At 48.4% G+C, this 17,264-nt stretch overlaps 1 protein-coding gene across 4 annotated transcripts in view; it reads left to right on the top strand.

Moving 5' to 3' along the window:
* Nucleotides 1-17,264, top strand: part of lrrc73 (leucine rich repeat containing 73) — a 103,421-nt gene that overhangs the window by 59,685 nt on the left and 26,472 nt on the right. For all 4 annotated transcript variants that reach the window (XM_038798942.1, XM_038798940.1, XM_038798943.1 and 1 more), the window contains one exon: nt 7,607-7,707. In XM_038798942.1, coding sequence (XP_038654870.1) covers nt 7,607-7,707 — 101 coding nt within the window. The remainder of the gene's footprint in view (nt 1-7,606; nt 7,708-17,264) is intronic.

The following is a 17,264-nucleotide window of genomic DNA, read 5'->3' as shown; positions in this document are numbered from 1 at the left end:
AAGTAGACACGCAGTAAGTTGGCACGGGTGAAGAGCACAGACTAGTTTCAGGGGCTAGGGCACATGTAAGGACTTTCTGTTATTAAAATCACTTACACACCTGCAGAAGCTGCCTTTGTGTTCTGTCCGAAGCGTGCGGGGGTGTCATGTAGGTTGAGCGCCAGTGTGTGAGGAGGGGTCTGATGTCGGCCTCGGGTGAGTGTGCCCCCCCCTTCACCTGGCCCGCCCTCTCAATCCCTCCGGGCAGAGGATGGGACCGTGCGCTGCAGTGCGACGGCCGCATGCAGGGATTGTCCGGAAGGATGGTGGCACTGTGGCCATGGGTCAGACATTGTACAACGATGTGGAGCCAGGAGCTCATCGCAGTGCGTGACGTCATCATCCTCCATGGCCTGCAATAGACACGCTTCCACCGGCAACCGTGTGAGCACGGCCCATTGTGTCGCAGGTGGATGTGCAATGGAGGGGTGTTGTGCATTCAAGTGGGGTGGAATGGTTGGGGAGGTGTTAGGGTGTTGGTGCTGGGTGGGTGAGGGGGGAGTGAGGGTGTTGGTGTTGGGTGGGTGAGGGGGGAGTGAGGGTGTTGGGTGGGTGAGGGGGGAGTGAGGGTGTTGGGTGGGGGGGGCGATGGTGGTGGGGAAGACAACATGTAATCCTTGCCTTTATCACCACCCACCCCCCCACCCCCCGCCCCCCCCCCCCCCAACCCACCGGCACTGGCAGTTTGTCATCTCTCTCTCTCTTCCCACCCCCCCAACCCCAACCCACCTGCACTCGCAGTTTGTCATCTCTCTCTCTCTCTTCCCACCCCCCCCCAACCCCAACCCACCTGCACTCGCAGTTTGTCATCTCTCTCTCTCTCTTCCCCCCCCCCCCCCCCCCCCCCAACCCCAACCCACCTGCACTCGGAGTTTGTCATCCCTCTCTCTCTCTCGCTCTTCCCACCCCAACCCCAACCCACCTGCACTCGCAGTTTGTCATCTCTCTTCCCATGCACCCTCAACCCCAACTCACCTGCACTCGCAGTTTGTCGTCTCTCTCTCTCTCTCTCTTTCCCCCCCCCCCCCCCCCCCCCCCCCCCCCCCCCCCCCCCCCAAACCCACCGGCGCTCGCAGTTTGTCATCTCTCTCTCTCTCCCCACCTCGCAGTTTGTCATCTCTCTCTCTCTCTTCCCACCCCCAACCCATTTGCACTCGCAGTTTGTCATCTCTCTCTCTCTCTCTTCCCACCCCCAACCCCAACCCACCTGCACTCGCAGTTTGTCATCTCTTTTTCTCTCTCTTCCCACCCCCCCACCCCCCAACCCACCGGCGCTCAAAGTTTGTCATCTCTCTCTCTCATGTTCTCTTTTGATAACCTCGTTCAGATCTTTGGGATCTATACATATACGAATATCGCCAATTTTATTCTTTACACAAACCATGGAATTTACCCAATCGGTTGGTTCTTCTATCTTTCTGATTACTTTTAATTTTGCCATTCTGCCTCGCTCCTTTCTGAGGTGATCCTGAAGAGATGCAGGTTCTCTTCTTTGGTGCTTGTATCACAGATTTTGCATCCTCTTTGAATTGTATCTTGTAGGTGAACGGTAGTGCACCAAAACGTGTGAACACATCACTGAAATTGTCGACAATTTGCTCAAAATCGTTGGAGTACTGCTCCAGTCCAGTGTGGATGTTGTATATCAACTGCACTTGACCTAATTTTACGCAGGACTCATCGCCTAATAATGAATCCAAGTCCTCGGAAACAATACAGAATGGGACGAATAAACTGTGTTCTTTACCACCACACAAGCACCATAACATTTAATGCTTGAACCAATATAATCCCTCAGACATTTTTTGTGATTTCTTTTAATCGGCTGAATTTTTAGATTTTTTAAATCAGTCATTCTGAAAATTGACTTTGGCACCAGTATCTAACTTCAACCGGGCCACTGTACCGTTCACTTCAAGTGGGAGCAGCCATTTGTCCTCGTCAACCGCATTTATTTTAAATGGAGTATTTTTTTAAGTGCTGGAGAATTTTTGCTGTCTCCAAAAAAATTCTTCTTCTCTGTTATTACCCCAATAAACAATGGTGTTTCATCACTGGAGACTGTGGGCGGAATTCTCCGCTTCCCATGTGGCCTGGGAGAATCGCGGGAGGGCCTCCCGACATTTTTTACGTCCCCCCTGGCGCTCCCCGCGATTCTCTCCCCCCCGCCACGCTCGGGAGAATCGCCGCTCGCTGTTTTTCACGGCGAACGGCGATTCTCTGACCCAGATAGACCGAGCGGCCTGCCGTTCACGACCGTTTCACGACGGCGGAAAACACACCTGGTCGCTGCCGTCGTGAAACGGGCGCAAGATGCCCGTTTGGGGCTTCTAGGCGGCCGATCTGGGCAAGAGCACCACGACTGTGCTTGGGAGGGGACAGGCCCGCGATCGGTGCCCACCGATCGTCGGGTCGGCGTCCAAATCGGACGCACTATTTCCCCTCCGCCGCCCCACAAGATCAAGCTGCCACGTCTTACGGGGCGGCTGAGGGGAAAGACGGCCACCGCGCATGCGCGGGTTCGTGCCGTCAGCGTCATGACGTCAGCCGCGCATGCGTGGGTTGGAGCCAGCCAACCTGCACATGCGCAGCTGACTCATTAGGCACGCCGGCCGCGTCATTCATGGTGCAACGCCCCCGTGGCCGAGAGTTACGGAGCGCTGCTCCTAGCCCGCCGGAAGGGGAGAATAGGGGGCGAGGAGCGGCCCTCCGAGGCCGTCGTGAAACTCAGCCGAGTTCACGATGGCCCTCCCGATTTTTCCCGGGAGCGGAGAATTCCGCCCTGTATCTTCCACTCTGCTGACTGATCTGGGGTTAAGCTTCGAGCAATAATTCTGAGCAAAGTGATTTGCATCTGGAACGAGACTGTCCAAACGTTGGACACTGCCTTAATTTGTGCCTGACCATATCCTTCACACAGAAATACTTTGTCCTTATCTTTAACCTGTTTGTTGGTGTGCAAGGAGCTGCAGGAACTTCCCTGCCTTTTTTTGGAAGTTTCCCACCTTTTTGGAAAAAGGGCGGTAACTGGAGTGCTTTCCTCCAAGAAGACACGGCCATTGCTGAGAAACATTTTAGAATGCTGTGCTGCTATCTCGTGAGCCTGACAAATCTTAACTGTTTGTTCAAAAGACAGCTCCAATTCCATTAGCAACTGTTCCCTCAGCTTATTTTCATTCACACCACACATAATTTGTTCCCGAATCATGGACGACACCCCACAGAAAAATTACAGGTTTTAGCTTTTAACTTTAAATCAGTGATGAAATGATCGACGAACTCTTCTGTCTTCTGTAAAAATGACATCGCATTCATAGATTTCACACTTTCTGGGGTGCAATGTTCATGAAATCGTCAAATAGGGCGGCATGGTGGCCTAGTGGTTAGCACAGCTGCCTCAGGCGCTGAGGTCCCAGGTTCGATCCCGGCTCTGGGTCACTGTCCGTGTGGAGTTTGCACATTCTCCCCGTGTCTGCGTGGGTTTCGCCCCCACAACCCAAAAATGTGCAGAGTAGGTGGATAGGCCACACCAAATTGCCCCTTAATTGGAAAAATAATTGGGTAATCCAAATTTTTTTTAAAAAATGAAATCTTCAAATTACTTCGCTAAAATTTTTACTATCTTGCAAATTTAAATATATTAATCACAGCAATTGCTTCGGGCCCTGCCGCTGTTAGGAGCATCGCTACCGTGCGTAAATCTGATTAATCTCCTAAATTTACTGCAGGAGAAAACAGATTAAGTTGCTGTTTAAGCACACGCCAGTTGCTGTCCACATTATCATGAAATCTGAGACTCATTGTTGGCTTCAGCGACTCCATTTAGTTCATTCGTGCAGTCTGCAAAATTGTCAAATCTCTATGGACCTTGTGGCAGGTTTCGCTCGATGACTGGCGGGTGACAGCAGAACTAGGGGACATAGCCTCAAAATAAGGGGAAGTAGATTTAGGACTGAGTTTAGGAGGAACTTCTTCACCCAAAGGGTTGTGAATCTATGGAATTCCTTGCCCAGTGAAGCAGTTGAGGCTCCTTCATTACATGTTTTTAAGGTAAAGATAGATAGTTTTTTGAAGAATAAAGGGATTAAGGGTTATGGTGTTCGGGCCGGAAAGTGGAGCTGAGTCCACAAAAGATCAGCCATGATCTAATTGAATGGCGGAGCAGGCTCGAGGGGCCAGATGGCCTACTCCTGCTCCTATTTCTTATGTTCTTATGTGATAGTTTTTTTCTCAGTATTTAATACCATCCAGTCCTGGTACCAGGTTATGTTCTTGTTGGGTGGCCTGATTTATATTACAAGAACACTTGTATTTAAAGCTATAAACAATTTATTAACATTAACTGTGGGTCAAAATAACAGATGAATAATAGTATGAACATGCACCAGCATCCTCTCTCCTAGCTCCCTCGTCAGTCTGAGGTCACCTGACTCTAACATTCACTTATATACTAATGAGACTCCGAGTGATCAGTCAGTGAATTACAACACAACCAAGATATGACTACACTTCCCACCTCTTCCTCGGCCTGTTCTGCGGCCGGGTCTCCTTTCTCACCAGCTGGTTCCTGTTCCTCTGGGGCAAGCTCAGCTGCTGCAGGGTCCTCCATGAGCAGCACCTCCTCGTACAGCCTCAGTGCATCCTCCAGGGCTGCGATAGCAAGGCAGGTGCCAACCAATCCTTGTTGGATTCAGAAATCCATTGTCTGCAGGGGGTGAAAGACAGACATGTTAGTATGGCGCGTACCCCTGTACTCAACCAGGTCCAGCGGGTTACATGGTGGCCTCATCCTGTACTGCGGCCCTTGCACTCACATGTTCCCCTCCCCCTCTCTTTCCCCTCCCATCTGCACACCCAATCCTAGCTGTTCCCCCGGCACTCTGCCCACCCCACTGCATCCTTGGCCCTTTCAGTGCCGCGCTATGCAACCATACGTCACAGTGGACAGTCAGTGGGTGCACAGCAGGATGGCTACCTTGCATGCCGCAACAATGGCGATCTGTTCCTGGACACCCCAGTCCCGGTGAGGACACCCCAACCCCACGGCCCATGCCTTTGTCAACCCCCCCCCTCCCCCCCGCTACTCCCCTCGGCCCTGCTAGACGACCTCCCACCCAGCTAGCCATGACAGCGGCAGGACCGGCAACCCACGCTAGCACCTCTGGGAAAATTTTGTACCTTCCCTATCTCCCTCAGCAGCCACTGCGCCTGTTTCCCGATTTTTAAAATCACAAGTGGACCTCGCCATCAGCTATTCCTCCAGGCAGAGGCAGAGCTTTACGGGAGCCATGGAAATTATTGGGACAGCCCATTAATGTTATGCCAAGGGCATTTATTGTATGTGCAGCATAGAACGCACTTACACCACTGTCGAGTCACCGGAGCATGCATTCTGTTGGGCGGCCGGCTGGACTATCCTTATACTTTTCCATAATGACTTTGAAAGTTACAGAATTATGGTCACTATCCCCAAAATGCTCGGCCACTGACAATTCGACCCCTTTCCCGGCTTAATTTCCTTGGATTAGCTCAAGCACTGCCCCATCCCTCATAGGACTATCTACTTACTGGCATTAAAAATCTCTCCTCAATGCACTTTAAAAATTGCACCCCGTCTAATCCTTTCACTCCCAACTGGACATCTACTCTGAGTCCCATACTCCTCCAAATGAGTTTAAAATTTCCCCAACAGCACAAGCAAACCTCCCAGTAAGGGCATTGATCCCACCTGCCCCAGAAACTGTCCCAAAAATCTAAAGCGTCCCTCCTACACCATCCCTTTAGCCACATATTCATCTGACCTACCTTCCTATTCCTATATTCAGTAGCTCATGGCACCGGAGGCAATCCAGAGATTACAGCCTTAGAAGTCCAGCTCTTTAATCTACTGCCTAACTCCCTAAATTCCTATTGCAGGACCTCATCCATTATTCTACCCTTGCCTTTGGTACCTTCAGAATGCCCTGCACCACTCTGAGATATCCTGGCACCAGGGAAGCGACATACCATTTGAGAGTCTTGTTCGCGGCCACAGAAACACCTGTCGGCTCCCCTTAAAATTTATCTTTCACTAAATCTCTCCCAGTCATTTTGCTCCCCTGTTGAGCAGTAGAGTCAACAGTGCTACAATCATGGCTCTATGTTCCCATGCAAAACCAACACCCCCCCCCCCCCCCCCCCCCCCCCCCACAGTATCCAACATGGTATATCTGTTTGAGAGGGGAATGACCACAGGGGACTCCTGTACTACCTGTCTACACCCACTACTCTTCCTGGTGGTTACCCAGTGCTTTTCCACCTGTGAAGTCATTGCTTGCAGTGTGACCAGCTCACTAAACTTTTCATATTTTCCCAGTTCATTTTAACTGACTCTCTCCTCATTTCATTGTAATTCCCTTTAATTAAGTATGCTTCTTCAGAGGGTACACGAATAAAGTCTCCAGAATGCAATCAAATAGAAATCACAAAAATCACTGAATTGATGAGAATTTTCCACTTAAAGCTATTAGTCGTACTGTAAAACCCTTTGAAAATATTGCACGAGCTTTCGGAGCACAGCTCCTTCCTCAGGTGAAGGACCCACGACCTTCACCTGAGGAAGGAACGGTAGCATAGTGGTTAGCATCAATGCTTCACAGCTCCAGGGTCCCAGGTTCGGTTCTCGGCTGGGTCACTGTCTGTGCGGAGTCTGCACGCCCTCCCCGTGTGTGCGTGGGTTTCCTCCGGGTGCTCCGGTTTCCTCCCACAGTCCAAAGATGTGCGGGTTAGGTGGATTGGCCATGCTAAATTGCCCGTAGTGTCCTAAAAAAAAGTAGGGTTAAGGGGGAAGTTGTTGGGTTGCGGGTATAGGGTGGATATGTGAGTTTGAGTAGTGTGATCATTGCTCGGCACAACATCGAGGGCCGAAGGGCCTGTTCTGTGCTGTACTGTTCTAAATTCTAAATCTAAGGAGCTGCGCTCCGAAAGCTCGTGTTTGAATCAAACCTGTTGGACTTTAACCTGGTGTTGTAAGACTTCTTATTGTGCTCACCCCAGTCCAACACCGGCATCTCCACATCTTGAAAATATTGCACCTTGTTGCATCAGGTGTGACAGATCTTTAACAATGTACAAACCTTATAGTTATTGCCGAGCAACCTCACTGACCCAGAACAACTAGTTTTATATTTGTGAAATATCAAATTCCTCCATTATGATTTTCAAAAATCACTGTTGAAATAAATTAATTTTTTAAAATGTAAAATATTTCAGTAATCATTTATTGTGCTCTGTGGAAAATTTTAATGAAAGATTCTGTGGATTTTATTTCCTCATTTGTCTGTGAGAACGCATCAATGTGATTGGCTGCTTACCTTCATGATGGTACCACTGTTGCAGAAACCTGTCAATCTCCTTTGCTAGTGTTAGGTTCAAATTATGCCAAGGGAATTGCTAGATCTTTATAGACAGTTTTGCATCAAGGCAGCGGTGAATTTCACCGCTTCAATGCTGATTGCAAAATCCGAACAATTGTATTTCATCCCATGATTCCTTGGGTTATATCCAGTTTCTGATTTTCCTTTTGCAGGTGATCACATTGCTGGAATGTTGGCGGTTGCTGTGGCTTCGAGTCGAACCCTGGAAGTGGTGGACCTGGAAGGAACAGGCCTCACAAATCAGTCTGCTCAGGTATACAGGCACCTGTAGTCATTCAGCAATTGTGTATCAAGACATAAAGGAGCTAATTATCCAGTTTTACTTATTTTCTAGTGCGAAGCAAAAGAATCAAGGACCATTAACAGTAGAACATAGATAGAACGATACAGCGCAGTACAGGCCCTTCGGCCCTCGATGTTGCACCGACATGGAAAAAAACTAAAGGCCATCTAACCTACACTATGCCCTTATCATCCATATGCTTATCCAATAAACTTTTAAATGCCCTCAATGTTGGCGTGTTCACTACTGTTGCAGGTAGGGCATTCCATGGCCTCACCACTCTTTGCGTAAAAAACCCACCTCTGACCTCTGTCCTATATCTATTACCCCTCAATTTAAGGCTATGTCCCCTCGTGCTAGCCACCCCCATCCGCGGGAGAAGGCTCTCGCTGTCCACCCTATCTAACCCTCTGATCATTTTGTATGCGTCTATTAAGTCACCTCTTAACCTTCTTCTCTCAAACGAAAACAACCTCAAGTCCATCAGCCTTTCCTCATAAGATTTTCCCTCCATACCAGGCAACATCCTGGTAAATCTCCTCTGCACCCGTTCCAAAGCTTCCACGTCCTTCCTATAATGAGGCGACCTGAACTGTACGCAATACTCCAAATGCGGCCGTACTAGAGTTTTGTACAACTGCAACATGACCTCATGGCTCCGGAACTCAATCCCTCTACCAATAAAGGCCAACACACCATAGGCCTTCTTCACAACCCTATCTACCTGGGTGGCAACTTTCAGGGATCTATGTACATGGACACCAAGATCCCTCTGCTCATCCACACTACCAAGAATTTTACCATTAGCCAAATATTCCGCATTCCTGTTATTCTTTCCAAAGTGAATCACCTCACACTTCTCCACATTAAACTCCATTTGCCACCTCTCAGCCCAGCTCTGCAGCTTATCTATGTCCCTCTGTAACCTGCAACATCCTTCCGCACTGTCTACAACTCCACCGACTTTAGTGTCGTCTGCAAATTTACTCACCCATCCTTCTGCGCCCTCCTCTAGGTCATTTATAAAAATGACAAACAGCAACGGCCCCAGAACAGATCCTTGTGGTACGCCACTCGTAACTGAACTCCATTCTGAACATTTCCCATCAACTACCACTCTCTGTCTTCTTTCAACTAGCCAATTTCTGATCCACATCTCTAAATCACCCTCAATCCCCAGCCTCCGTATTTTCTGCAATAGCCGACCGTGGGGAACCTTATCAAACGCTTTACTGAAATCCATATACACCACATCAACTGCTCTACCCTCGTCTACCTGTTCTGTCACCTTCTCAAAGAACTCGATAAGGTTTGTGAGGCATGACCTACCCTTCACAAAACCATGCTGACTATCCCTAATCATATTATTCCTATCTAGATGATTATAAATCGTATCTTTTATAATCCTCTCCAAGACCTTACCCACCACAGACGTTAGGCTCACCGGCCTATAGTTACCGGGGTTATCTCTACTCCCCTTCTTGAACAAAGGGACCACATTTGCTATCCTCCAGTCCTCTGGCACTATTCGTGTAGCCAATGATGACCTAAAAATCAAAGCCGAAGGCTCAGCAATCTCTTCCCTGGCTTCCCAGAGAATCCTAGGATAAATCCCATCCTGCCCCGGGGACTTATCTATTTTCACCTTGTCCAGAATTGCCAACACTTCTTCCCTACGCACCTCAATGCCATCTATTCTAATGAAGAAGGAGCCGTGCTCCGAAAGCTCGTGTTTGAAACAAACCTGTTGGACTTTAACCTGGTGTTGTAAGACTTCTTACTGTGCTCACCCCAGTCCAACGCCGGCATCTCCACATCATGATCTATTCTAATAGCCTGGGTCTCAGCATTCTCCTCCACAATATTATCTTTTTCTTGAGTGAATACTGACGAAAAGTATTCATTTAGTATCTCGCTTATCTCCTCAGCCTCCACACACAACTTCCCACCACTGTCCTTGACTGGCCCTACTCTTACCCTAGTCATTCTTTTATTCCTGACATACCTATAGAAAGCTTTTGGGTTTTCCTTGATCCTACCTGCCAAAGACTTCTCATGTCCCCTCCTTGCTCGTCTCAGCTCTCTCTTTAGATCCTTCCTCGCTTCCTTGTAACTATCAAGCGCCCTAACTGAAACTTCATGCCTCATCTTCACATAGGCCTCCTTCTTCCTCTTAACAAGAGATTCCACTTCTTTGGTAAACCACGGTTCCCTCGCTCGACCCCTTCCTCCCTGCCTGACTGGTACGTACTTATCAAGAACATGCAATAGCTGTTCCTTGAACAAGCTCCACATATCCAGTGTGCCCAACCCTTGCAGCCTACTTCTCCAACCAACACATCCTAAGTCATGTCTAATGGCATCATAATTGCCCTTCCCCCAGCTATAACTCTTGCCCTGTGGGGTATACATATCCCTTTCCATCACTGACGTAAAGGTCACCGAATTGTGGTCACTGTTTCCAAAGTGCTCACCTACCTCCAGATCTAACACCTGGCCTGGTTCATTACCCAAAACCAAATCCAATGTGGCCTCGCCTCTTGTTGGCCTGTCAACATATTGTGTCAGGAAACCCTCCTGCACACATTGTACAAAGAACGACCCATCTAATGTACTCGAACTATATATTTTCCAGTCAATATTTGGAAAGTTAAAGTCTCCCATAACAACTACCCTGTTACTTTCGCTCTTTTCCAGAATCATCTTCGCCATCCTTTCCTCTACATCCCTAGAACTATTAGGTGGCCTATAGAAAACTCCCAACAGGGTGACCTCTCCTTTCCTGTTTCTAACCTCAGCCCATACTACCTCAGAAGAAGAGTCCCCATCTAGCATCCTTTCCGCCACCGTAATACTGTCCTTGACTAGCAGCGCCACACCTCCCCCTCTTTTGCCTCCTTCTCTGAGCTTACTAAAACACCTAAACCCCGGAACCTGCAACAACCATTCCTGTCCCTGCTCTATCCAGTCTCTGAAATGGCCGCAACGTCAAAGTCCCAGGTACCAACCCATGCTGCCAGTTCCCCTACCTTATTTCGTATACTCCTGGCATTGAAGTAGACACACTTCAAACCACCTACCTGAACACTGGCACCCTCCTGCGAAGTCAAATCTGTGCTCCTGACCTCTATACTCTCAATCTCCCGTACCCCAAAACTACAATCCAGGTTCCCATGCCCCTGCTGAATTAGTTTAAACCCCCCCAAAGAGCACTAACAAATCTCCCCCCCCAGGATATTGGTGCCCCTCAGGTTCAGATGTAGACCATCCTGTCTATAGAGGTCCCACCTTCCCCAGAAAGAGCCCCAGTTATCCAGAAATCTGAATCCCTCCCGCCTGCACCATCCCTGTAGCCACGTGTTTAATTGCTCTCTCTCCCTATTCCTCATCTCACTATCACGTGGCACGGGCAACAACCCAGAGATAACAACTCTGTTTGTTCTCGCTCTGAGCTTCCATCCTAGCTCCCTAAAGGCCTGCCTGACATCCTTGTCCCCTTTCCTACCTATGTCGTTAGTGCCAATGTGGACTACGACTTGGGGCTGCTCCCCCTCCCCCTTAAGGACCCGAAAAACACGATCCGAGACATCACTTACCCTTGCACCTGGGAGGCAACATACCAAACGTGAGTCTCTCTCGCTCCCACAAAATCTCCTATCTGTGCCCCTGACTATTGAGTCCCCAATTACTAATGTTCTACTCCTTTGCCCCCTTCCCTTCTGAGCAACAGGGACAGACTCCGTGCCAGAGGCCCGTACCCCATGGCTTACCCCTGGTAAGTCGTCCCCCCCACAAGTATCCAAAACGGTATACTTGTTACTCAGGGGAACGACCGCAGGGGGTCCCTGCACTGACTGCTTCTTCCCAGTCCCTCTTACAGTTACCCATCTATCTCCAGTCTTTGGTGTAACTACTTCCCTGAAGCTCCTATCTATGACCCCCTCTGCCTCCCGAATGATCCGAAGTTCATCCAGCTCAAGCTCCAGGTCCCTAACACGGTTTTTGAGGAGCTGGAGTTGGGTGCACTTCCCACAGATGAAGTCAGCAGGGACACTGACGGCGTCCCTCACCTCAAACATTCTGCAGGAGGAGCATTGTACTGCCTTTCCTGACATCACCTCTAGATTTAAAAAAAAAACAAGAAAAAGAAAAAGAAAGGAAGAGCTTACCTGATATTACCTCAAACCCTGCTCCCACTGAAAGTTAAGCAAATTTAAAGGCACTCACTCACCTTCACGACAGGCCCCTGCTCCCGCTTCCCAACCACCGTGGGGTGGGGGGGTTGGTTAGAGGAGGAGGTAGGGTGGGAAACACTCACGAAGTGTTTCGGGTTTAACTGTCACTTGCCAACAGCCCTTCCACAAACCACCTTCAACTTAGGCTGACCGCACTGCACGTATGCAAATTCCCCCAGAACAGCTGATCAGTAGCTTTGCTCTGCTGCCCTCTGCTGGATAGTTCTGCTGGTAGTTTTGTACCTTTTTTTTAATATGGTGCCTTTTTTCAGTGGGCAAATGGATAACTAACAGAAAATTACATCTTCCACAGGTGCGAGTTTGCAAATCATGCAGAGGTGACACAACAGCACCTTTATCATTATAATGGTTATTGTCCACTTTGCATTTTCAGAATATTAATGTGTATTCTCAGCACTGAGGTACATTTAGGTGATATATTCAACATTTTTGGGCCCTTCCTGGAGAGCTTTTCTTTAAAAAAAAAAGCCAGCAATTAAGCTGTCATGAATCTTGTGCAAATATATTTTTGCCCCATATGTGTTTACTGGCGTGAATAGATTTCCCAATCAGATTTCCCACATATAAGGTGCTTGGAAGGAGAAAATAGCTGCCACAGAGATGTCAGGGGGATGTTTTGTGCCCACTAGACAACGACTCCTACGTCAGCATTGACTACAACTCCGCGTTCAACAACATAATCCCAGCCAAGCTCATATCAAAACTCCAAAACCTAGGACTTGGCTCCTCTCTCTGTAACTGGATCCTCGACTTTCTGACTCACAGACCACAATCAGTAAGGATAAACACCAACACCTCCTCCATTATAGTCCTCAATACTGGGACCCCGCAAGGCTACGAACTTAGACAACTTCTATACTCCCTATACAACATGACTGTGTGGCAATATTTTGTGGCAAGTTTGCTGATGACAAGACCATGGGTTGGGTCTCGAACAACGATGAGTCAGAATACAGGAGGGAGATAGAGAACCTAGTGGAGTGGTGTAACGACAGCAACCTCTTCCTCAATGTAAGCAATACCAAGGAGCTGGTTATTGACTTCAGGAAGCAAAGTATAGTACACACCCCTGTCTATCAATGGGGCCGAGGTTCAAATTCCTAGTTGTGTACATCACTAACAATCTGTCCTGGTCCACCCATGTTGCTGAATATAATGAACTACTACCTGGCGGTGAACAGCGCCATGGTTAAGAAATGGGTATGGGGGAGGGGTTGGCATTGGGGTGGGTGGAGGCAGCTTCTTGCAGGGGAAACAAGCTTAAAGGCATTGTTAACAGCGTCTCTGCCGTTCCCGCCGGCCAGGCACTCTGTGAGCCCAGTGGTTGTGTTGGTCTTGAGGGTGTGGGGGCAGTGGAGGCAGCCTTTGGGACTGGAGGGTGCCTCGGTTTGGGCACAACCATATGTTTCGGGCTCAACCATATGTTTCGGGCTCGTGACAGGCAGGGATTGAGCAATTCAGCAACCTGTTTGTAGAGGGCGATTTCATAAAATTGGCGGATCTGGAGGACGAGTGTGAGCTGCCCAGTGGGAACAGTTTCAGGTGCCTGCAGGTTCGGGATTTTGTGAAGAGAGAGGGGCCATCTTTTCCTTGGGGTTGCATGACAAAGTGCTGTTGAAGGAGGAGATTGGGGAGGGGAAGGTGTACGAGGTTCACAAGGAGCTGACGGATTGGGAGAGGCCCCCGGTGAGAGTGCAGAAGTGTAAGGAGGCAATTTAGGGTTTTGGCCAAGGGAGGTATCATGACTGGTACACGCATGGAGGGGCAGAGGGCCTGTTACTTTGTTGTATTGTTCTTTGTTTTCTTTGTTCTCTTTGTTCTTTGAAGAGTTGGATGGGAGGTGGAAGCCGGGATGTGGGCTGAGGCCCAGCGGAGGGTAAATGCGTCCTCGCTGTGTGCGAGGCTAAGCTTCATTCAATTTAAAGTAATTCACAGGACTCATATGACGGTAGAGCGGATGAGTAGGCTTTTTGAGGGGGTAGAGGATAGGTGTGGGCGGGGAGGCCCCTGAATCATATTCACATGTTCTGGGCATGACCGAAGCTAAATGGGTTTTGGCAGGGGTTTGGATGTAAAGTTCGAGGTGCTGGGGATGATGATGGCCTCGAGTCCAAAGATAGCGATATTTGGAGTGTCGGAAGGCCCGGGAGTCCAGGTGGCGGGAGAAGCCAATGTCTTGGCCTTTGCCTTCCTGATAGCCCGGTGACGGATCTTACTTGGATGGAGGGACTCGGAGCCGCTGAAAGCGATGCTGTGGGTGAGTGACCTGGCAGAATTCTTGAGGCTGGAGAAGGTCAGTATTGTCCTGAGAAGTTCTGTTGATGGGTTCGCTCGGAGGTGGAAGACATTCATTGACTTTCTTTAAGGAGGATTGAAGGGTCAGCAAAAGGTGGGAGGGGAAGGGGTGGTAAAGGGGGATGGTAGGATGGAAGAAGGGGGTGAGGGTGGGGAGTGGGTGTTGGTTATTTATTTATTTTTTATAAACTTAAAGTACCCAATTATTTTTCTTCCAATTAAGGGGAAATTTAGTGTGGCCAATCCATCTACCCTGCACATCTTTGGGATGTGGGAGTGAGACCCACGCAGACACAGAGAGAATGTGCAAACTCCACAGGGACAGTGATCCGGGGCCGGGATCGAACCAGGGTCCTCAGCGCCTTGGGCAGCAGTGCTAACCACGGTGCCACCGTGCTGCAGCAGGCGGTTGATTATTTATAATGTTGTATAAATCTGCTTCTGCTTCGGTTTGGTTTCATGAAAATGCCTGAATAAAATATTTTTTAAAGAACCGAAGGAAAATAGAGGCTTTTAGCAAGTACAAGGCTGGCAAATCAGTGGAGTACAGAAAGTGCAGGACGGAACTGAAGAAAGCAATTAGGAGAGCAAAGAGGGGAAATGAGAAAGCTCTGGTTGGTAAAAGCAGGGAAAATCCCAATATATTCTATAAGTATATCAATGGGAAGAGGATAACCAGGAAAAGAGTAAGCCCATTAATAATAATTTTTTTTTCACAAGTAGGCATACATTAACACTGCAATGAAGTTACTGTGAAAAGCCCCCAGTCGCTGCATTCCGGCGCCTGTTCGGGTCACAGAGGGAGAATTCAGAATGTCCAATTTACCTAAGAAGCACGTCTTTCGGGACTTGGACAAAACCGATGCTGTGCCAACCATTTATCCTAATCTAAGATCAACCTAACCTACACCCCTTCAATTTACTGCTGTCCATGTGCCTGTCTAACAGTCGCTTAAAATGTCCCTAATGACTCTGACTCCACCACCTCTGCTGGCAGTGCATTCCACACACCCACCACTCTCTGTGTAAAGAACCTACCTCTCCTTCCTCCAGTTACCTTAAAATTATGTCCCTTCGTGATAGCTATTTCCACCCTGGGTAAAAGTCTCTGGCTATCTACTCTACTCTATCCATGCCTCTCATCACCTTGAAACAAACCTGTTGGACTTTAACCTGGTGTTGTAAGACTTCTTACTGGTCTCATCACCTTGTACATCTCTATCAAGTCACCTCTCTGCCTTCTTCACTCCAGTAAGAAGTCTTACAACACCAGGTTAAAGTCCAACAGGTTTGTTTCAAACATTAGCTCTCTGAGCACTTCCTCAGGTTCACCTGAGGAATGAGCAGTTCTCCGAAAGCTAGTGTTTGAAACAAACCTGTTGGACTTTAACCAGGTGTTGTAAGACTTTTTACTGTGCTCATCCCAGTCCAATTTTGGCATCTCCACTTCTTCGCTCCAGTGAGAAAAACCCTAGCTCCCTCAACCTTTCTTCATAAGACATGCCCTCCAGTCCAGGCAGCATCCTGGTAAATCTCTGCACCCTCTCCAAAGCATCCATATCCTTCCTATAATGAGGCGACCAGAACTGGACACAACATTCTAAGTGTGGTCTAACTAGAGTTTTATAAAGCTGCAGCAATACCTCGTGGCTCTTAAACTCAATCCCCCTGTTAAGGAAAGCCAACACACCATACGCCCTCTTAACCCTATCAACCTAGTGGCAACTTTGACGGATCTATGTACGTGGACCCCAAGATCCCTCTGTTCCTCCACACTTCCAAGAATCCTGCCTTTAACCCTGTATTCAGCATTCAAATTCGACCTTCCAAAATGAATCACTTCACATTTATCAAGATTGAACTCCATCTGCCACTTCTCAGCCCAGCTCTGCATTCTGTCAATGTCCTGTTGTAATCTGCAACAACCCTCAACACTATCTACAACTCCACCAACCTTTGTGTCATCGGCAAACTTACTAACCCATCCTTCCACTTCCTCAACCAAGTCATTTATAAAAACCGCAAAGAGCAGAGGTCCCGTAACAGATCCTTGTGGGACACCACTGGTCACCGACCTCCAGGCAGAATACTTTCCATCCACTACCACTCGCTGTCTTCTTTTGGCCAGCCAATTCTGTACCCATACCCCCGAACTTTCTGAATGAGCCTACCATGGGGAACCTTATCAAATGCCTTACTGAAATCCATATACACCACATCCACTGCCCGGCCTTCATCAATATGTCTCGTCACAGCCTCAAAGAATTCAACGAGGCTTGTGAGGCATGACCTGCCCCTTGCAAAGCCATCTGACTATCTTTAATCAAACTATGTTTTTCTAAATAATGATAAATCCTATCTCTCAGAATCCTTTCCAATATTTTGCTCACCACAGACGTAAGACCGATGGGTCTGTAGTTCCTAGGGATTTCCCTATTCCCTTTCTTGAATAGGGGAATAACATTCGCCTCCCTCCAATCATCCGGTACTACTCCAGTGGAGAGTGAAGATGCAAAGATCATTGCCAATGGCGCACCAATCTCCTCCCTCGCTTCCCGTAGTAACCTTGGGTATATCCCTTCTGCCCCAGGGGACTTATCTATCCTGAAGCTTTTCAAAATTTCCAGCACATCCTCCTTCTTAATATCAACCAGTTAGAGTCTATTTACCTGGTTCACGCTGTTCTCATGGGCAACAAGGTCCCTCTCTCAAGTGAATACTGAAGCAAAGTATTCATTTAGGGCCTCCCCCATCTCTTCAGACTCTAGGCACAAGTTCCCTCCACTATCCCTGATCGGCCCTACTCTCACTCTGATCATCCTCTTATTTCTCACATAAGTGTAGAACGCCTTGAGGTTTTCCCCAATCCTTCCCGCCAGGGCTCTTTCATGCCCCCTTCTAGCTCTCCTCAGTCCATTTTTGAGTTCCTTCCTGGCTACCTTGTAACCCTCCAGAGCCAAGTCAGATCCTTGCTTC

The sequence above is a fragment of the Scyliorhinus canicula genome, chromosome 6 (assembly GCF_902713615.1).
Source record: "Scyliorhinus canicula chromosome 6, sScyCan1.1, whole genome shotgun sequence".
NCBI lineage: Eukaryota > Metazoa > Chordata > Chondrichthyes > Carcharhiniformes > Scyliorhinidae > Scyliorhinus > Scyliorhinus canicula.
This window is presented reverse-complemented; position numbering and strand designations above follow the sequence as displayed.